This window comes from Larus michahellis, chromosome 6 (genome assembly GCF_964199755.1).
Source record: "Larus michahellis chromosome 6, bLarMic1.1, whole genome shotgun sequence".
In the NCBI taxonomy this organism is placed as follows: Eukaryota; Metazoa; Chordata; class Aves; order Charadriiformes; family Laridae; genus Larus; species Larus michahellis.
The window spans coordinates 52,682,288-52,703,834 of NC_133901.1; the positions used below are offsets into that span (position 1 = coordinate 52,682,288).

Consider the following 21,547-nt stretch of genomic DNA (forward strand, 5'->3'; position numbering starts at 1 on the left):
GTGAAGGTTTTGCAAAATCTTCTTCTAACTGCTCACGAGTCCTAGCAGATCCCAGGAATGCAGTCTTTCCAGAAATTTGTGAGACATCATCTCTAGACTCTATAGCACCTCTGGCAGTCTGGCTTTACATCACTTATGTCTCCTCCTTCTCTCAGATAATTTAAAAAGCAGTATCCCCAATTCCCTTAGTGCTACCTCAGTCAACTCTCCAAGCTGTCATTCAGCCACAGAAGCTACGTGTTTATCAGCACAATTTTTTTCCTCAAGTGAGAAGGAACACACAGGGCTTTAGCCACAGCCCGAGGGGATGCTCTAACACATCCACGGGCTTCAGCTCCAATACCACATTAGGTAGCTACTGACATTTCATCATTGTCATTCATTTGCCTTATCACATTGTTCTTGTGGAAACTTACCTCCTGCACAAACACTCGATGGTTCAGCCGCTAGGATCTCGATGCAAGATTTCTTGAGAATCTAAAAGATTTAGATAATAGCATTTTTGGCAATTCTTTTTATCTATGCTTTATTAATACAGGAAAGGGTGTCCTTTTCTGGGTTTCAGACTACCCAACTTACTGAATCAATGGTTCCTCTCAGGGCATAAAAGCCTCCCGTAACTGGAAAAACATGATCGATGCTGTCAGCAATTGTTGACAGCTGCAAAGAAAGACAATCATAAATCATGAGGAAAACAAAATTACAGTGAACAAAACTGGGCCCTTTCATACTTGCTAAAAGACATCATACTGACACAAAATGATTTATGCCTCAAGTAATTAAATAAATGCCTTCATCTGATGCTGTTACTTGTGCACAGTATAACAGAAAAACAAAACAAGAAGAAAGAAAGCAAAGTTACCTGAGTTTCATTGAAATCTTTCACTCCAACACAATAAACAATAGCTCCAAAGCTTCTGGCTCTGTTGGCCTAAAAAAAATTGCCATTAAGTGCAAAGCCATATAATCAGTGGAGCCAGCAATAAATGCCTATAGGTTTGACATAAGCTAGTTTGGATAAACGTGAAGGTGACTTACTTCTTGTTCTGCATAATAAAACTGAACATCTTGCAGTTCTCCATCCGTCAGAGCAATAATCACACTAGCGGTCCGAACTCCTACATGGAGGACAGTTAACAGATTGCATACGTATAACACGGGACTCAGCAATGAAAAAAGTCTTAAGTGAGGCATTGCTTTTGGCTGACAAATAAATGCAAAACCGTAAAGCCAGACTCAGCCTGATTTGTACAGACTTTATTGGAGATATAGCATCTGAAGATCAGATGCATAATAGCATGCAGTAAGCCAAAACCTATGCAAGCAAGGTCCACACACAAACTTCTCTGTTCTGAGTATAATACAGCACCCATCAGATTACACCCCTTCATGTGGAGAAGTGGCAAAATGGATCTGCAGAGAGGGAGAGGTTTCCTCTCTTCTCTTGACAAACATGTCTCTACACGAACCTTGTCCAGAGACTGCAGTAGGAGATACCTCTGCAAGAGGAGCTTTCCTGCCATCCTACCTTGCCCTCCACTAGACTTTCAAGGTGCAACCCCATTGAACACGGCATGAAGAGTGCTTCTATAGTGGGGTTCAGCCCTACACTTCTTGAGCAACAAGACCTGTCAGTGAAGTTCACAGGAATTCTGAGTGTGTGAAAACCTTAAGATCAGGTCCATTGAAGAAAATTCATGTCTCGTGATAAGACATTTCATATCCCACCTAAGCTTTAGTGAAAACCTTGCATAGATTTTGGATAGCTATGTATGTAATGCAATATAGAATACAATACTACCTAGAAAAAGGCAACACATTAACAAAATAAAACCAAATTAATATGCAAACCGTGGCTCAATCAACTATTGTGCTTCAATAGTTCTTAAGCAAAGTAAGTAATACATATACATGTTACTTTCAGGGAAGTATTTGTTATTTTTTCAAAATAATCTGTTACAATTTCAAGTGTCTTTCCCCATACTGTCTGAAATAAAAGACTGATTAGTTCTGACAGGTTTCTTATGCCATGCAGTCCTTCCCATGTCATGTCAGACACGGACATAAATCTTAAAAAAATGACCTGCAACATGGGGGGAAAATTTCTGCGCAGCATGATGGAAAAAGGCTGAAAATGTTGAGATTTTGTTTTCTTTTGAACACTTGTTTCTTCTCTGATATTTTAGCTTATAAATCCAGATTTCATCTACTCCTAATTAAATTCCAGAATAGTTCATTAGTTCTTAGTGATATGTTATGAAGAGGAAAAATAGGTTTCAGTTGGACTCCTCAGGACTCTTGATTCCACTGGCAGAAGTGCCTGAGAAGCCATGTAGAATCGCTGCCGAAGACTCTACATTCACAGCCTATTTCATTGAAAAGGCACTGACCCATTTCTCCATCTTCCAAAAAGACCACCAGCCCGCTAATGAGAACAACCTCACACAAGGGTACAAACCAGGCAAGAAGTGTTCAGTTTAACTAATTAGGCCTTCTTTTGGCACAGACAGAAAACACAAATACATTTCCCTCTCAAAATTTAGTGAAAATTTACATGTTAGGAACTCACAATCTGATCCCAAATAATTCATACTGATACAAAAATCTCAGCGGATTGCATTCATACATACACTAATGAGGATGAGGACTTGGGCGCACAAGGCAGAGTGCATCAGGACAGAAGGGTGCAAGAAAATCTGGGTTTTCCTGTCCCCTGGGTGCAGGACAGGCAGTTCTGGCTGTAATGCTTTGGTCTTTATTCTGGACTGGGTCAGATCTGTGATCATACTGGTCTCCTCTGGTCTTAATAAACCATGAATCACGCATTTAAAAGTAGGGCTGTAGTCAAAATGGAATGTAGTGATTGTGTAACACCAATTCCTTCTCCAACACTTCTTTCAGCGGGTTTACTGCAGGTCATATAAAGAACTATCATCCCTGTCTTTTTAATGCAGATATATAACGTGAGCAATATACAACACATACCTCCATAGGTTTCGTGGTAAATCTGCTCATTTGCCTGCAATGAAGTGTAAAACATTGTTAGCTCATAAGTACAGTGGCAGCAAGCAAAGTAAAGTTTATATGTATAAATCAAAGAAAGGAGGCACTGCGATATGTACCCTTTTAAATCCTTCATGCATGAATGTGTCTCCTCCAGGCACTTCATACTGAAGAATGTCGAGCCCTCGTCTTATGGCTTCCCTTTGGATAATAAATAAATAAATAAACAAACAGATAAAATTTTAATAAAAGTTCTTTTTTTTGAGATATTCCTGTATCACAGCTAGATTATGCACCCTGTCAATACTTTGCACAGTGTGCATACATAGCAGCTAAAACACTGGTAAAACCAAGGTTTCTCAAAATCCACAATTTTTCAGCCACACACCTATGGGAGCACAAAACTGGACGTACAATGTTCGGGTTAACACATTTTAAGGGTGCAATTCTGTCCCTGCTCCCCCATTCTGGTATACTGTCAGACAGGATGAGATTGAATTAAAGCAAATGCCAGATATTAAACTCTGACAAACTGCAGATGGGATGAGAATTTAAAAGCTTATAACCCTGTCACAAAAATGGGACAAATAAAAACTCTGCATTTAATCAATCATCAGGACAGTTGGGATTAGGACTTTTCCATTATAAAGACAGAGGCCAAAGATAAGAGAACAGGATAGGAATGATGAGAATTTCCTATCCTAGACCAGGGACTGATCAACCTTCCTGGGGCACAGATTGTTCCCTGGTAAGAGCAAGGTGACTTTGACACCATGACTCCTGTTGCATAGCCTCTTACCCCACGAATACCTGTTAAGCAAGAGGATAGCTCAGGGAAATTAATAACTTAATTAATCACTGAAAGACCTTGATCCTTAGCAAAGTTTTCATTATATTAATGGAACACAAATAAGGCAAATAAGGCATAAATATTCAACAGGCAAGATGTAGGCACTCCAAACATCAGCTCCAGGTGCTATGGGACATTCTTTTTTTAAAAAAGACAGTGAATGCCTCTCTAAACTCAGTTTCACAGCTGGGCATTTCAGGCAGCACAACCCCAATTACCAGAGGAGTCTATGTGGGATCAAGGTAAAATCAGGAGCTGGGATTGGGCGTGTTCTTAGGGTAAAAAGCACATTTTTACCCTTTCAAAACATAAAACGAGCTGAAAAGACATACATGGTAAATCACACAGAGAACAGGAGTTGAAGAAAGAGAACATTCTAATACCATGTTCAACGTATTGCCACAGGGTTCCTGTCTACTTTCCACCTTGCAAAGAGCAAATCCACTTGGGAGAAGTACGCAAGTTTGAGCTCTCTCACCAAGGTACAACACCTGAGCCAATACTCAGTGGAGCCAGCAGAAATATAAGACTCCAGCAGGGTTTCTGGCTTTTGGATGAGGCCCTGGAGTACAAAATGTGTGTGCGTTTCTTTCAAGACTGCTCCAGTGCCCCCTTTATTTGTAGAGTGCACCATAATACTGAGGCCCTCTCACACGGACAGAAGCAGCAGCAAAAGCAGGGGCATTAAGTTGAAATGAAAGAAAATGCTTAGAAACACATCCATGACATGGATTTCTATGTGAGACAAATTAAATCCACAATTATTCAGATTTGTTGTTTTGGGGTTGGCTTTGTTTTTTTGGTGTGGTTTTAGGTTTTTTTGATGCTGCTGGTCGTTTTGGGGTTTTTGTTTGGTTTTTTGGTTTGGTTTTTTTAAAAAAGAGGATTTAGTTGTGAAGGTGGCAACAACAATTTTGCTCTAGCCTCAGGCTCTCTTTTTTCTCAAGAAACCATTGCTTAGCTTTGCAAACCACCTCTGGCATAGGTGCTGTCTGAAGGTAGCCCAGGAGAGCTGTGCAACAGCCTGGCAAGGTAGTGCTCCAGCACTGGGTACAACCTGGGTACAGCTGCTGGCATAAAGTTCAAGGCTTTGGGTCACTTCGAAGTGCATTGTGGGACTTCATACAGTCTTTTGCTCATCAGCTCAGGGTCTGAGATCTCTTACACAGAACTGCCCTTATTTGGGTAGCTGGGGATAGTGAGGATGTATACAAATCCCTGACTGGAAACACAGTTCGTCCGTGAAATACTGTGGTAAAGAACAGCCTAGAGCTGCCCTTCTCTTGTATGGCTGAAAACAAAATGGTAATGGGAAACCCAAAGGCCTTCTAAGCCCTCTTTCAGTTGGGAACAGTGGAAAGTATTTCAGTTGGTGCCATACCAAGGACCAAAACACACCTCCAAATTCTGGGTTTGGGACCAGTTGCTGCTTGAAAGCGGGGATGGAGGGTAGTTCTGGATGAAAGCTGTGGGGAGTACTTGCCTGTTTTCGGTTAGTTTCATGACTGTAGTGCCTCGTGAAGAAAAAACGATGAAAGACATCCGCAACATTGGACTGAAACAGAAGAACAAGCCAGATCCATGTCACATACACATATTATTTGGTCAGATTTTCATTTGTTAACAAGCAGTGAATGAAAAAATAAATTATATATATAGCAAATTAAAATATAAGCTTACGAAAACTACCTTATGAACTTCTCAGCTAGGCTTTCCACAAAAGAGTAAATCTCAGTCCAATGGTTTCTCACACTTCCAGACCTGCATACAAAACATAATTGATTACATTCATCTTATTTCACAGCAAAATTCCTTGTTCCACTCGGAATTTTAAGCCTGGGCTACTCCAAAGGTAGTTAGGGACACAAATTACATAGAGGTCTATGGAGACAAGGCAGCTAACTCTGTTGAGGCTTCTACAGCAGTTGTGTTGGAAGCTGTAACAGGAACCACGACAAATACCACTGACTCAAAGAGAAGTAGAAATAAGTCTGAAATGGTTTACCATACAATTTTGAAACAAGTTCAGTAAGTCTTCCATCTGTTTTTGTTCCTCTTATAACGTAAAATATAAATATTTTCTTCTAGTTTAATTAATTTTATGTGACTTCCCAAAATCATCTGCTAGCAGATTATTTACTTTTCCTAGAGCACAGCTCTACCCTTGCAGCCACACAGAGAGTCTTGACTGATCTTCTATTCTTTCAGAATGTGTGGGAGAACGTTTGCATGAATTACTGTTTGTTTCAAAAGAGAAAGCTTTTGAAGTAATTCAGAAGGGAAAGGCAGTACTCGTAGCTAATTTGCTGGACTAGCATTCTGGACAGCCAGTCCCTGGCTCCATTATGGATTTCTTCTGAAAACTTGGGCAACTTAGTTGCATGCACAAACTTACACACTCATGCTGCCATTCCCAATATATAAAACTGCATTACTGACACTCCCTGGCTTTTTTCTGCTTAGCCTTACATTCTCAGAGACCCCCACAGTCTGGTGGGACTCAGACTTCAAACAGAGCCTTGCATGCAGCAACTCTACAATAAATGATAGGTCATTTCTACTGCGTGGATCTATGCCATACACTTTCAAGTCATTAAAAAGGCTACAAAGCATGAGAAGTCAATGATTTTAAAAACCCTCCGTAGGACTGTGGTGTTTATGAAAAGAACAGCTTGTTTGCTTTCTTTGCCGGGCAAACTCATATGTCAGGTGTCTTACGCAGAAAGATAAATAAAACAACAGCACATACAGAAGGATCACAGGGGACTAGACACGTAGCTAAAAAATTTCTGAAATTTAACTACTGTAAAGCAGTAGGTTTCCTCTAACTGCTGTTAGACATTTTTCTGTGTAAATGTATAAAAAAAGTGGGAAAATGATCCTTTATTACAATTCTCAGTTCTGCTATGGGCTTTCCAAGTGACACTATGCCAGTGACTCCTGTCCCTGTACATCAGGTACAGACCAGCATACAGAAGCCAACCTGTGCCATATACTATGGCACTGCCTGTCCTACAGCAGTGCTGATGAGTGGACAACAAGAGCAAAGATAAACGGACAAGGACCGAAAGGAGACCCCTGAAGTACATCAGCTAGAATAAGCTTGCTTGTATAGCCCTGTGCTTTCATGCTGCTCTTCTGGAGAGCTCACAATTCATTTACAGAATAAACTGGTTAAAGAATGAAGAAATTGCCAGGCACTGAGGGAGAGCAACAAAGCACTAGGAACTTCTCAAACCAAGGGTCTGGATCCTCTGCAGTCTCCGATTTATGTGTGCTACACAATGACATGTTTATATATTTGTGAGCAGCACCAATGAAACGTGCTGGCACTACTACTAAATGAGCCCTTTTCTCATCATTAAAAAATAATCCATACCAATGTGAGTTACATACTTTAAAGAGTGCTTTTCCAAAAGAGATCTGAGGCAATCCAACACCTATCATTCTCCAGGATTTTTCTGAAAGTGTCAGGCTAAATCTCTAAACATGACGAACTCAAAGAGATTTTCCTTGAAGCTATGCAAGATGCATTTACAGCTCCCAAATTTTTATTTCTTTATTTATTAATTCTTCCCCCCCTGGAGTTGACACTTTCAGTTTCATTCTGAGCTTGCCATCCCACTTAAATCCAATTCTTGCAATTTCCAATGGAGTCACTTCCCTACACAGAATTGCCACAGTTTCTTACTTGGGAAAGAATGACCTATTTTGGATGAAGTATCAAATTTCTACTGCCAGCTGCAGAGGCACTGATGCAATCCAAAAGAGAAATTTTCTTTAAAACAGCAAACCCGATCATTTCCAGCACCTTTTTAGGACTGTCGGAATTACTTCCCCCCCCTTTTTTTAAAAAAGCCTATCCTTCAGGCAAAGAATAGCTTGGCAAAACAGCCTAGACATCAAAAATTTAAGAAAACCATGAGCCACTAATGGTGAAAATGCACAGATAACTTTAATACTATGTATTTCCACACACAGTGACTACAATGAAACACTCCTTTTGGGAAATGGAACAACCAGTGAAACTAAGAGTAACTAGAACTGACTGTAAAAAGCTAGGGAGGTCTCCCTCATTGGCGAGTCCTCACAGGAAGCATACTGAGGTCTTGGAGTGCCTGGTTCTACATCACTGAGCTACAACCCTGTTGAGCAGAGGTTCTGCAGCATGGCAGTGGGTCTCCTTCTCCCCTAGGAGGAATTATGCACCCATATGTTACTTATCAGCTGGGAAGTGTCAAAGCCAGACAGAAATACTAGCGAGAAAATTTCACTGCTTCAAAATCTCAAATAAAGAGTACCAGTGAAGTGGTCAGCAGTTAATCGCTTCCCTCACCACGCTCCCCCAAGCCCAGGTGTACTGCCTCCCTCCACAAATGATGCCCAAGTGCCACCAGTCAGGTCATGAACACCAGTAGGGGTGTCCTGGCTTACAGAAGAACCGGATTTCCCCTCCCTCTCCCTCAAATTCACCTCTAAATATCCCTGTTTGTAAAGTCTTTTTATTTGCTGTTTCATATATACATATTTTCTGAAGGCTTCCGGGGTTTGTCCTGATATAGTTTCACCTGTTGCCCCAGAGGCCTGACCCTACATAACCAGCAACAGCAGCTTTCATGGCTAATTACACCAAAACTTACAACAATAAAATGTTTGCTAAACTATATACTAAGTTGCCAAATGCTGTCAAAATATTCCTCCCAACACTGACAAACAGAAGCTGCCCAGGACTATTGAAAATGCTGATGCATTTCACTGCTTTTGGGATCTTAGCTTTCACACTGCAGAATCACTTTTGCTGGCGGCATAAACTAAATTGCTGTGCTTCATGGTTGGCTCAGACTAGGAGGTTTTTGCCTTGGTTTCCCACGGCAAGTGGGAGGCTCCAAGCATATTATAAGCTCCTTTATCACCACAGCCAATGCTTGGAAGCCATACTCATTTTTAACTCCACAGTTACTGAGCCTAGAGAAAGCACAGGGTCTTTCAGTGATGCTCTCCATCATAGGTTATTCTTGGACATCCACACTGCATGATTTTTACAGCAGTTTCGGTGCTTCTGTTATTTCCCTTAGAACCTTACAGTAACTAAATCTCCTGTTAACAAGCGTACCTGTGCTAACAGGAGCCTCAGACAAAGCTGCCATGTTGTCTCAAAGCGCCATCAGTAAATAAGCACAAGCAGATTCCTAGCGTGGCCTGTTTGGCCACCAAATAATACACTCCCGTAAGATTTCAGAGGTACTGTGAGGATTTCTGAACAATGAGGAAAGAATAATGAAGAATGGAAAAGATCAGTGCTGTGCAGAAAAAGCACTGGGTGTGGGACACACACGCATCCACCTTCACCCCCTCACTGGGGGATGCCACAGGGAAGCCATGCAGCCAGGGAATCCTATGTATCTAGCTGTGGAGGTTTGGATACACCAAGCCAGCGCTATGGTTGTCTGCAGAGAAAGACTATGTTACAGACAGACCTATCTTGTTGGCGCACGCCTTAGAGATTTCCTGCTTTCGGTCATCAGCTACCTGGTTCAACTCCTCACATCAAGCAAAACGGCCGCCGCTGCCCAGCCGAGCCCCAGGCTGCCTCCCTGCCCTCTCCCCGCTGAAGAAGCCCAGTGAGCCTGATGTTCTCTGTGAAATACCAAGCCCCACAGGCCAAAGGCCTCTGTGGATAGTGGCCCACCCCTCACAAGGGGTGCATCTGCCTGTCGGAGTCCAGCGGGACAGCGAGGTTTCAGCCCTCAGAGGCTACAGAAGTCTCATGGTGAAGGAAAATGCAAAGCAGTAAACAGCTGGGGTGGGCAGCCCGAGCGGTACACAAAGTATTTCAGGGCCTGCTTCTGCTGCTGGTTCCGCCGGGGTGAACCTGGAGCGGGTCCAGAGAAATAGTGTAATTTCCCCAGGTTTGTACCCACGCAATTGGGATCAGAAGTAGGCGCAAGCAAAGTGAAAAAACCCAGAGGAGCTATTTGTTGCCAGCGTGCCCCCCCCACCCCGCTCCACGAGCTCTCTTCCCATTACACACGAGACAAAGAGAAGAGTCAGCAAACCACAACATAGGAAAGAATGTGCTCCCGGCCTCATCGGGACTCGGCTCAGAGGAGCAGCTGCTGCTGCTGCTGCTGCTTTCCTGAATTTCACATTGCTACCGCTTGATGGGAGGGGAAAAGAGGAGGTCAGCGAGTATTTCTGGGGGTGGAAGGAAGTGATGTGAGTGCAAGGCCTGATTCTGCTCCCGATCACTTACTGTGGAGCGACTCCTTCTATACGCGTATAAAAGCGGTAAGCATGTTAGAGTCACGCCTGCCTCAATCTGAGGTATTTCACTGCTGTTTGTAAAGACAAGAAAGTGCAAGATGGGCTGGAAACCTCCTCTTCTTTCCTAACAGGCTCCCAGAGGCGGTGGAAGCTGGAGCCCAGGGAAACCAAGCAGCACAACCCTGGCATATAGGGTGCCACACTCAGCCCAGTTACTGCAGCAGGCAAAAACCAGGTGGGTGAGCTGTAAGGTGCCATTCCTAGGGCATATGTGATTCAGTTACAGCTACAATCACTGTCAGGAGCCTGCACTGACCGAGTGCGATACACATCAGACCCGCAGCTTAGCAGTGAAAGCTAAAACCCCAGCGCTACCCAAACAGTAAATATTTTTATTACCACATGTACACAGAGAGGAGGCAGCAGGACCCAAAGCCTCTCCTTCCCACTGGAAGTAAGAAAGTGAAACCCCTTGAAGATACAGAGCTGCTCTTTGTTGTATCCCACCCCCCCTACTCCCCCGCCATACACATTTGCCTCTGTTACAGATTAGCTGAAGGCAACAATTCTAGAGATCCTGTAGCAAAACCCAGACCCATTATTACTGATGCTGGGTTCTGTTTGAGTATGGTGTGAGGGGAGTACAACACCCATCGAGTCTGCAGGTCCCTGTAAGTCTGTATCCCCTTGAGCTAATGGTGGCCCTGTATACGGTCCATTGCTCAGAAATGTGGCACTTTGTTGTTGTTATTTGGAGAGCTCTTTGTGGGCACAACCACATTGTAGACACCAGAATTCTTGCACATGGTTAATAACTGCTCTGCAATAAAAGCAAACCCTGGGGCATCTAGTTTATTGTGGTTTCAGACACGCACGCGCATGTTCATCCAGCCCTCTGCTCCCTTCTGAGACAGCAGAGCATTCAAAGTGACAAGAATCCTCCTCTCCCAAACAATGCTTCTTGCAAGCATGGAAGGGACCTTGACTGGGTGATTCATCCAGGCAAGGAAGGACTAGTTTATATTATCTGCTCCAGAGGCAATTAGAAACACTGGCAGAGGCAGCGATTCTGAGACAGTCCTTCCTTCAGAGTACTTGTGATATTAATGGACAAGACAAGGGATGGAACGTGGAGGGGAAGATGCAGAGAAGTGACTGGAAAACAGATTTTAGGTCTAGGCCAGCACCCCAAACCCAGGACACAAAGTACTTGAATCCAGTAAGGTTTCATGACAAAAATCACTAATTTTATAGATAGCATTTTCCTCATATAAAACTACTGACAAAGTCTTCAGCAACATTACAGATTTCTGTAAGTCATGTCTCAAAACATTTCCCTTTGCTCCTACAGTAATCCGTCTAACCCACAAGTCCTGCCCACCTAGTGCTATAGCTCTTGCTATAGCTTTTGCCAATAAAAGAGCACAAAGTGAAATTCAGAAGCGATGCTCAGACTGCATCCAACCACTTCAGCTCCCCCTGTAAAGCTCCAGAGCTGCTTTGCGCAGTGTCAGAGTTGGAAGACGCCCTTTCAGCATCCCAGTCTCTTAGCAAAACTCGGGGAGCAAAGCAGGGCACTCAGTCCCAGTCACGCTTAACAAGGCTCAAATAATAGCTAGGAGCAGGGAGATACAACTCTTGAGCTGTGAATAACTCACAAGAGTCAACTCATCTTCTCCGCATTTGAGATGAAAAGGTTCAGTCATACTACGCCTCATACAAACTCACACTTCACACCAGCATTTGGCCTGCAAGCTCAGACAAAAGTAATGAAATTCTCAATCACTGAGCACACACAAACAAAAATCCTAGGTCAGGGGGAATCTTACGGTTTACTTCCTTGGCTCAAGCCCCAAATAAATCAGATTTAGTTACATGCATAAATAGACTGCAAATGACAAGCTGCCACGGCTTTTTCTTCCCGTTAACTGTACACGTTCTATGTCAAATAACCACTACCCGTTAGCTCTGCCTTGTGTTTTATAAAGAATTTTCTTCTTGGGGCAGAAGGAAGGAGAATTGGTTTTCCTGAACATTTTTTGCTGCCAAAAGGCAAATCTGGCAGAATAATATCAGACAAAATACAAACAAATAAAACCTGGTTCCAATAACATAGGTATGTCTGAAGCTGAGTAAAAATTTGCTTTGGAACATTCCAAGCAATTATACCTGGTTGTAAGAAAATCACAGCACTGACTGTGATATAACCACAACAAAGAAACATGCAAAGGCAAAATACCAACAGATTATGTTTTGAAAACAATAAAGAAGATTGCTTACAGGCAGCTGGAGAGCTTGAGAGGTGTCATGTAGATGATGTGGTTACATTATGAAGGGGGAAAAAAAAAAGTCAGACAGCAAAGGAGGAAGATAGACAGACACAACCATTTTTAATATACATGCATAATAATCAATGCCATCTAAGGAACAAAGCTGATACTTTTGTTCAGACAGCAACTCCTCTCAATCTCAACAGGCAACTGACCTGCACCAGGTCCTACATCTTAAGATGAACTGAAGTCTGGCTGCAGTAGGTAGATACTCGTGCTTACAGAAAAGGGAGTTTGGCAGTGGTTTGTCAGTCAATACAAGATTTTCAAAAGCAATTAAGTTAGGTGACAGAATATGTGTTCAGGCACCTATCTTTGCCAGCAGTGTGATTTCCAACCACAACAATGTTGTTAGCCACACTCCTCCCCTCCTCATGCACTGCATAAAACCAGTGCACAAAACAGCACTGGACCGAGATAAGCAGCTTCCCTCTCCGTGCTGAGTTCCCATGGGTCCAGCTCCATCCTAACACTCTTGGGCTGGGACTATGTGGTTGCCGGAAGAGAGGCAGAGGGATACAGTGAGAGCCTAAGGCCAAAAATATTTGCTCTTGCTAATACTTGTAATTCACAAGCGCTAAATTCATTCAAGTCATTGGCAAGGAAATCATTGGGGGGAGTGTGGCGGGGACAAAACATGTTTACCAAACTCTCTTCTTTGTTTGCTTTAAATATGGCATGTCATGAAAAAACAAAGTATGTAGAGATCAGAATAGCAGCTCCTGAAATGCCTGCCTTTTGTTCTGATGGATTTTTGGCTTTCCTGAAGTGAATTAGGAAGTATCAACCTGTTTCCTTCCCGACACCTCCCTCTCCCACAAAACTGGCTTTTCATGGGAAGTTTGGGAGGTAGGCACAGACCCAAAAACCAAACCTGGAAGGAGATGAGATGGGGTAGCTAATTTCCCATCTAATCAGAGGTTGTGGTCTTCCCCACCAGTGACATGCACCTCTGGGGTGAGGCTTACCAAATTTAAAAAGAGAGGCAGCTGGAAAATGGATTATAAGTGAGAGGCTGGCCACATCGTACTGATGTCTTTACCAAAGTTGCTGTTGAGAGGGATGCTCTTGGGAGCACAGGAGTCAAAGCAAAACTGATGTGAAAGGAAATACTGTTGTGGGCCCAAGAAATGGGAATACCATAAAGAGGGACTACCCAGAAGTTCGAGGGGAAGATGAGGAGTAGCAAAAGGGTATTTAGGCCAGCTTCTCCCCCAAAAAGTGTTATAATCACTGCTCCAAAAATCAAGCAGGGCCTTGCTCAAGACATTTGCGCTGCCATGGAAAAAGAAAACATTTTCCCAAGGCTGTGCAGCTCATTTTTCCTCAAAATCCAAACAATCTCTTAGCAAACATCCCAGCAGGAAAAATGAGAAAATACTTTTAACTATCTCACATTCTTCCCACCCCCCATTTCCCATCATGTCTTACAGTCAAAAAATAATGAAAGAAATCTCTTCATATTTGGTAAATACAGAAAGCTCTGCAGCTCAGATCTGTCGTGTCAAACATCACCAACAGCAGGTATTTGTGGCAGTTATAAGTCCTTACTTTAAAAGGGTTTCTATTTGTTCCACTAATAAACAATCATAACTATGCTATCGGGCACTGTTATAATTAGAAAACACTAGAGGTCAGTCGTCCTTTCTGATGTGCAAGTGCATTTCAATATGATTACAAACAACAGCTGGATGTTAGCAGCAAGGCAGGGATGAAAGGGAGTTATTTACATACTCGAGTACAAGGATGTCACTACAAGACCTGACAGTCAAGCAATCAAATCCCTAAGAGGACCTGTCCTTGGCAGCTTGGGATGGGACTGAAAGAAGTTCTTCATGCACCTGGACAACCAAAGCAAATGAAGCAACCAAAGCAAGTGAGAACTACTCGGCTATCCATTATGCCGGGCTTAAGAGCTGTGCTTGTTCAAAGGCAAACATGAGATCTTCGATATCACCTGCGACTTGATCTTACCACATGCCATCAGAGAGATGGGTGCACCAACTGCACCGCATACTGCCTTACCTCATGCAGAGGGAGTGGCTTAGCTGCGAACAGAAAAAATTCTGCTGCTTCAGTATGATACTTCAAAGTCTTCCGCTACACCTCCAAATAAGCTCAAGCCTGCATAACTCAAAGTATTGACATACAGACAGCACAAGATTACAGGCTCTGGGCAGCTGTCTCTACAGCCAGAAAACGTCCAGTTCTCCTAGCTTCAAGAGATTTGCTCATTTAAGCACCCCCAGGGACAAGGCAGTCCTAACGTGGCCCTGGAACGGTCAGACAATCCTAAGGAGGATGGTGGCAGGTCTCCCTCCCACACACGCTGCTTTTCCTTTTCACTGTGCCAGCTTCTTGGGCATCCAAGGCTTAGTTCCACTGCTCTGATCTTGCCTATCCCATGGAGTTAACATTAAGGGCCGCAATCAACTTCAGGCAGATAAAAACTGTAAGAAATCAGTGAGTTTCTAATTGGCAGCATATATATTATAACGATAACTTCACCAGCAGATGATCTTTTCCATCTGATGGTTGTTGCCTGCAGGATTAAATCCCCACAGACTTTGCCTGGCAGAATGAAAAGAAAAAAATCATGCCCCAATAAAGTCATTGCAGTAACACACAGTGCTTAGATGCATAAGGGGAAAGGTTTGTTGTCTTCTTCCAATTTGCCTCCTACTGATGCAAGATTACATCTTTTATGGGGAAGCAAAGCAAAGCAGATTTAAAGTCATTTTGGTTCACCCAGGCTGACTTTATGTCAGAACGACAGAGCCTGTCATTCAGCTGAAGAGCAAACTACAGGGTCACAGGATTAAAGCCTGGAGTTTTCACAGAGCCAATGCTTCAATCCCATTGTTAGACAGCTAATGAAGACTGAATGCATCTAACCCCAGACAGGGGAGGCACCAATGAAGGGAGGCAAACTCCCAGGCCATTTGGGGATACTCTGTGGTGTATAGGGCTGGGTTTTTCTGGGGATTCTCTGATTAGAAATTAGAGCCAGAATTCTTCCCAGATATGTATCAGCATGGATAGAATTCTAAGAAAAATGCGTCCACTGCATTTTCAGTTTTAACCACCTGCTTCTGACTGGCTTCCTGCCTTCTCCCTACCAGGAATACCCTGACCCTTCTCAACACTAATGGATTATCTAGCTCCTTACTGATGAACTGTCCCAAGATACAGAGTTTATTCACGCAGTCAATCCTCCCTGCCTCCATAAAGCTCCTTGTGCTGTGCCAGATGTCATGGGATACAGCTGGGACTAAATACACCCTCAGCCAGCATGGGACCTATGGCTCCTCAGATCTGGCACTCTAATATTACTCATACGGATTGTAATGCAATCTCATTGAGGCCAAAAGCAGCTTTGCCACCACATTGCCACAGACTTGGTAGGAGCAGGGATGGATTCTAAAACCACTCAGGGGCCCAAGTAACTTTTCTGACAGCTTTTTACCAAAGAGGAACTCTTTGTTATAACTCTTGAAAGTTAGAAAGACTCAGTTTGTGACTAAAGCCAAAGAGAATTTTCCCACTGAAACCAAAGTCCATGACTTTTACTTCAACCATAATCAGGTCTGGTCTCCAGTGGACCGCCGTACTGAGTGGTTAGCACCTGAGTCAAGATACAAGACTTGTAGCCTGCTAAAAGAAAACGTATGATTTCATGTCCACAATACTAGAGGAACTTGCTTACACAACCAACTTCCTACTGCTTGACATATCAGTAACTCTGAGCACGTCACTCTCTTCTTTGCCTCAATTTCCCCAAATCCAACATGAGCGCTAATAGCAATTGCCCCAGCAAAGTGCATTCTGATCTACAGATGAAAAGTAGCATAGAAGTGCAGCGTAGTGATTGCTATGGGTACACACTGACACTGTAAACAAGGAAGTCGCACTGCAGAAGACAGTGACCATGTCACAGAACCCATATTGCAATCACCAACATTTACTGTTACAGGGGATTCAGTACGAGAAGTGAGCATAACAACAGTACCAGTCACTTCTTGAAAGCCTGGCAAGAATGAGTTTAAGAAGTAACACTAGCCCCCCACAGTGCTCTTCCTAGACATTAAAGTTATTTCAAGAACAAGTTCTTAGTGAAAAAATAAACAAAAACAATGACCACATGGTGTGTTAGTGCATCTTTTAGAAAGTCAGAATGCCTTTGGTCTTCAGATTCTTTTGTTCTAAAACGGCTTTGTGCTTCATGCAGGCTATGCAGGAAGCTGAATGGACTGAACAGTTCTCCTAACCGGGAAACAATACAACACAGGCTTCACACCTGGTTCCTGGGTAAGAACGACGAAGAAACGGCTTCAGTCTTTCATAACACCATGTCACATGTGTAACCCAGGATGTATTAGATAACAGAACCATCACACTGAGTATATGTGGGAGATGAACAATTTACTCCCTGAGTTTAACCCCTGGCTGTCCTACTTCACTGTCAAGCCGGAGCAGGGCACCAACAGACATTTGTGCCTTCTGAAAAACACCTGTGGGTGCACCAGTTTACCGCTCACTTTGCCAGGGCTTGCTATAACATGCTTATAAATGTGAGCTTAACCATACCCTCTGGCCGTGCCTAAATTACGCTAACATAGTATGAAAGAAAAGTATTTGCCAACCTCTTTTAATAGATGTAACTCAAACACAGGTTTAGACAATTCCAAAGGAGTTGAGCAGAAACAAGTTTTATAAAACCTTACAGCAAGTCTGTAAAAAAAACCAGCCACTACACACAAGCAGCCTAGTCTTAACTTTATTTAGGTCTGCACAGCCCTGGCGCTGCTAAATCCCACAAGCGACACCTCAGGCTTAGCCCGAGTCTTGACACCAAACTCCAGGAGTGCCGGGGACATTGACCAACGTCCCCTCAAATACAAAGCCCACAGCCCACGCACCTGAAGGAGACCTGATTTCCCGGGTTTGCATGTGCAACTAAGCCAGGATAATGCACGGTGCTCCCACCAAATGCTCTGCTTGGGAAACGTGCAAGTTTTGGGGAGCAAAACTAAGGACCCTGCCCCACGCATCATGTTTGGCACCAGGGGAGGTGGGGGAAGGCACCCGTTGAGATGAGGGAAAACACGTCCCTGCTGCTGCAAGGAGGCACTGAAGGGTGAATAAACGTTTTTAAATGCGACTGTCACTTACTTATCCAGGACGAAGTAGAGATCAAAGGCACCGTGACAGGAGCGCTGCTCTTCTTGCTCTTCCTCCTCCTCCAGCCGGGCGCAGGAGGTTAGGCTCCCCACCGCCAGCAAGAAGCAGCACAAAAATGCTGCTTTCTCCACGCTGCTCCTGCAACTCGCCATCTTTTCCCTTACTTAATTCTTTCTCCTCCCCCAGTCTCTCTCTCTCTCGCTGCAGACCTTAAGGGCTCTTCGGAAGCACTGAGGGCAGAAGGGGGGAGGGGGAAAAAAAAAAAAAAGAAAGAAGAAAAAAAAAACAAACCACCCTAACTTCAGGATCTCAGCTCAACCCTGCAGGCTCAAGCCAGCCCTACCCGCCGGGCACCGAACTGCTGGCTGAGGGCTGAGCCCGGCCGGATGGTCCCCAGAGCCCTGTCCCCATGCTCCGCCGCCGCAGCGGCTGCCCCGAGCGGCTCAGCCCCGTCCCGCACAGCCAGAAGCGGCTCCTCTCGCCGGGGCCAGCGGCAGGAAGGGGCAGAGGGAGGGGAACGGGGGGGAGGGAGACAGGATCTTATGGGGGAAAGCTGAACCGGGACTTTCCTGTTCCGGGATACCGAGGTGGGAAAGGCTGCTGCGAGCGGGGGACCGAGGTTAGGGACCGCTGCGCCCCGGCCTCGCTGCCCCCCGCGGGCACAGGGCGGGCGGGTGTCCCTCCTTCCCTCCCTCCTTTCTTCCCTCTCGGGCAGCCCGCGGGGCGCTTGGCAGCCGCGGTGGGAAAGAGAGCGCAGCCGCCCCCGCGGGCTGCTCCGGGAGCAGAGCAGCGGGGAATGGGGCAGGGGGGCCCGGCCGCGGGCAGGGGAAGCCCGGCTGCCTCCGGGGCATCGCTGCGCACCCTGTTCTGCTTCTCGGCCGCAGAGTCAGGGAGCAGCAGGGCTCCGGAGGCGACCGGGGCTGAAGGGTGATAGCCACCGAGGCGGAGAGAAGTTGCTGTGGGAGGTGGGCGTCATTGTAAAAACCTGTGACAAACCGGGGGTGGGGGGACGACGCGAGTGGGCACTTGTGAAAAATTTAATTGCAGGAGATGAGTGCGATTAAGAAATTTATTCCCGGGGGGCGGGGGTACGGGCAGGTTTTCACGACCTCTCATGCCACAGCAAATTTTTTCTCTTCTGAGATAAAAAAAAACAACTTAGTTGACTCACATTGGAGCCTGCACACATCCTGCAGGCAATGAGCAATGGTGAAATGAAATCTCTAAATGGAGGCTTTGCACAGTAACATAACCATGCCCCGCCTGATACACGCAGGTTACAGAGCACTGCCCTAAAGAGCTGACCTAGCTCATCTGGATGCTGTCTCCAAAGTTTGAATAATTGGTGGCTTCCAGCCGCTTCCCCCTCCCCCATACCCTTTGCAGCCCCTAATTAATGAAAAGAGCCACGGGGAGGGATGCGAGTAGAGTCACTTCGCGTGACAGAGTTGGGACTAGACGTTTCTCTCCCTTTCTTGGGGGGAGGCTTTTGAACGCGTGTCAAGGTCGAGGGAATCCATCCCCCGTGGGGTGCTGGCACGCTGCCCCATCGGGCAGTAGCCCCCCCAAGCACCCATCGCTTCGCTGGGGTCCTCGTCATCCGGCCAGGAGCCGTTTCGACGTGCCAACAGCTGAAAGTGACGCCTCCTTCCCCCCGACGAAGCTGGTACCCGAGGGGGCGCCAGGCCCGCGCGTGTGGGGCTCAGCCCGCTGCCCTGCGGGCGGGCTCTGGAAGGGCTGCGGCGTGTGGGGTGTTCTCCTGCAGCGCCCGGCAGCTCTGTCCCGGGCCCTGCCGGCTCTGCGGGAGATGTGCGGGGTGCCCCCACGCAGCTGACGGGCCCTGTCGCTCTGCGCCCGACAAGGACACGCGCGGAGGCGGCGCGCCGACCCCCGCCGCGCTGAGCTCCTTCCCCGCCGGAGCCGGTGCCCCGCCTGCAGCAGCCCCTCGCGTCTTTTGTGCGGGTAGGTTTGCCGCCCGCAGGTCTGAAATGAAGTTTGCGCTGCGGGGAAAGCATCTCGGGTTCAGTTCCCTCTTTCTGTGCTGGACCGAGTTCAGACACATGCAACCGCGGCGGCGGTCGGGGATTTATCAAGAAAAGATTAGAGGGTCCACCGGTTTTCAGCCGCTCGCCCAGTTTTAGCTATGCACAGCTAGAAGTTGAATGCGCTGCTTGAGCTAACCACTTTAAAGGTTTTTGTGCGCTGGCCAGTTGAGACCCAGCGATTACTTAGATCATGGAGAAATACAAGAAACCCACATCCTCCCTGGTGACATTCACAAAAAATGAGCAAGAGGCTGCTGGGCAGCAGGAATCCCCCTTCCTCCCGCTCCGCCGCGCTTCGGCCTCGGCGGTGCCCACTAGCGTCCGCAGCCTGCAGCGTCCCCGGCGGCGCCGCGTCCCTGCGCCCTCGCTCCCCCCTGCCCCAGGCAGCCGTCCTCCCCCGCAGCCTCCGCGGCCTTTCAAAACGAAATTAAAAATGCTAATAGCTTCAGCTTCCCTCGGCGCTTCGTGAATATCAGGGCGCTTCGTGAATATCAGATCGCTTCGTAAAATTACGCGGTAGAGTTCAAGGGAGTCTCCAAAACAGAACAAGGCGCTGCAAAGAAAAAATTGGCTGTAACTATTTTCTGGTAACGTGCATTGCCCTTCTCTGATCACTAATAAATCATGTGACTGCAGAGAGAGCAGGCTGCCTGACCTTCCCTCTCCAAACGGTATGCGGTCCCGGAGAGAGGGACATACTCTAAGGCTCGTTGGGCAAAAGCAATGACACCCCCGCGATGAGGGCTGGCTAGCGACCGCCAGGGCTAGTGCCGGACAAAAAAGATCCTGGGGCATGCGGGGGCTCTGCAGGAGGGCCGGGCCGGGCCGGGCGGGGGGCTGCGGGCAGCCCCTGCGGAGCCGCCTCCCGCCGCCACAGCCTCCTCTTTTCAACAAAACGGGTTTTCCGATCTGCGTTAAGACCCCTCCAGTGGCTGTCACACACACCGGGCAAGTCTGACAGGTCCGAAACCGGAGCGAGTTGTGTGCGGGGTCAGTGCTGTTATGCAGGTGAGGGGAGCGGGAAGGTGGGGGTGGCCGGGCCGAGCCGGGGGCGCCGCCGTAGCCGGGCTGGGGTCGCAGCCCCGGGGCTGGCGGTGGCCCGGGCGCTCGGGCTCATTCGCTCGGGTATTGCTCGAAGGAAACTCAAACCAACCATCAGCTGAGCTGACCGTAAGGTGCGGATCTTACGCTGGGACACAGGTTACCTCCGCGCACTCTCACAGCGATTCGAGCTCCGTAAGGCGGGTGACAACGTCTAATTACCCCTTGCTACGCCTTCTGTACCTATGTGCATAAAGGCTGCAAAAATATAAACTCTTGCGATATGAAGTGCAGTGGGAATTGTTCGTCTCGGTTTCCTGACATCTGCACCCCAAATCAGAACGCGTTTCCACGGGAGTACTAAGAGGTGCCCCCGGCACAGAAGCCCGTCGCTGGGGGAGCGGTGGGACGCGGGACCTCCCCACAGCGGTCCCCGGCCCCCCGGTCTGCTCCGTAACGGTGCTCCTTCTGCCTCAGAGGAATTTTAAAAGAAAACACAAACTCTTGACTTTATCCTCTTTAATCCCTGTAGCACAGAACACGTAGAGCGTGATTCGCTCTCTTTATTGGTATAAGATTACGCTTTAATTACAGCGAAAATCCATCCTTTCAAAAGCATTAAAGGGTTGACGTTTCTTTTCCCAATACAAGCCAATATTCAGATTACATGGACACTAATCAAATAACCCGGGTTATTTCATTTGTCAACATGTTCATAAGAATTTTCTACCAGGCGTTAAAGGCATTTATATGGAACGACATCTTTCAAAAGCAATGTCGCTAGTCCAGATTTAGGGAATATTTGATTATGACAAGACATTTGATGGTTTTAT

The 21,547-nt window shown here is 46.2% G+C and overlaps 1 protein-coding gene across 1 annotated transcript in view; it reads right to left on the reverse strand.

Moving 5' to 3' along the window:
- ANTXRL (ANTXR like) overlaps positions 1 to 18,508 on the reverse strand; it is a 58,447-nt gene extending 39,939 nt beyond the window's left edge. Inside the window, exons 1-9 of the mRNA XM_074591510.1 lie at positions 17,620 to 18,508; positions 5,543 to 5,614; positions 5,337 to 5,408; positions 3,123 to 3,204; positions 2,986 to 3,019; positions 1,039 to 1,118; positions 863 to 931; positions 580 to 660; positions 417 to 477 (exon numbers count right to left, since the gene is read on the reverse strand). Of these exons, the coding sequence (XP_074447611.1) occupies positions 417 to 477; positions 580 to 660; positions 863 to 931; positions 1,039 to 1,118; positions 2,986 to 3,019; positions 3,123 to 3,204; positions 5,337 to 5,408; positions 5,543 to 5,614; positions 17,620 to 17,780 (712 nt within the window). The 5' untranslated portion in view covers positions 17,781 to 18,508. The remainder of the gene's footprint in view (positions 1 to 416; positions 478 to 579; positions 661 to 862; positions 932 to 1,038; positions 1,119 to 2,985; positions 3,020 to 3,122; positions 3,205 to 5,336; positions 5,409 to 5,542; positions 5,615 to 17,619) is intronic.
- Between the last annotated feature and the right edge of the window lie 3,039 nt (positions 18,509 to 21,547).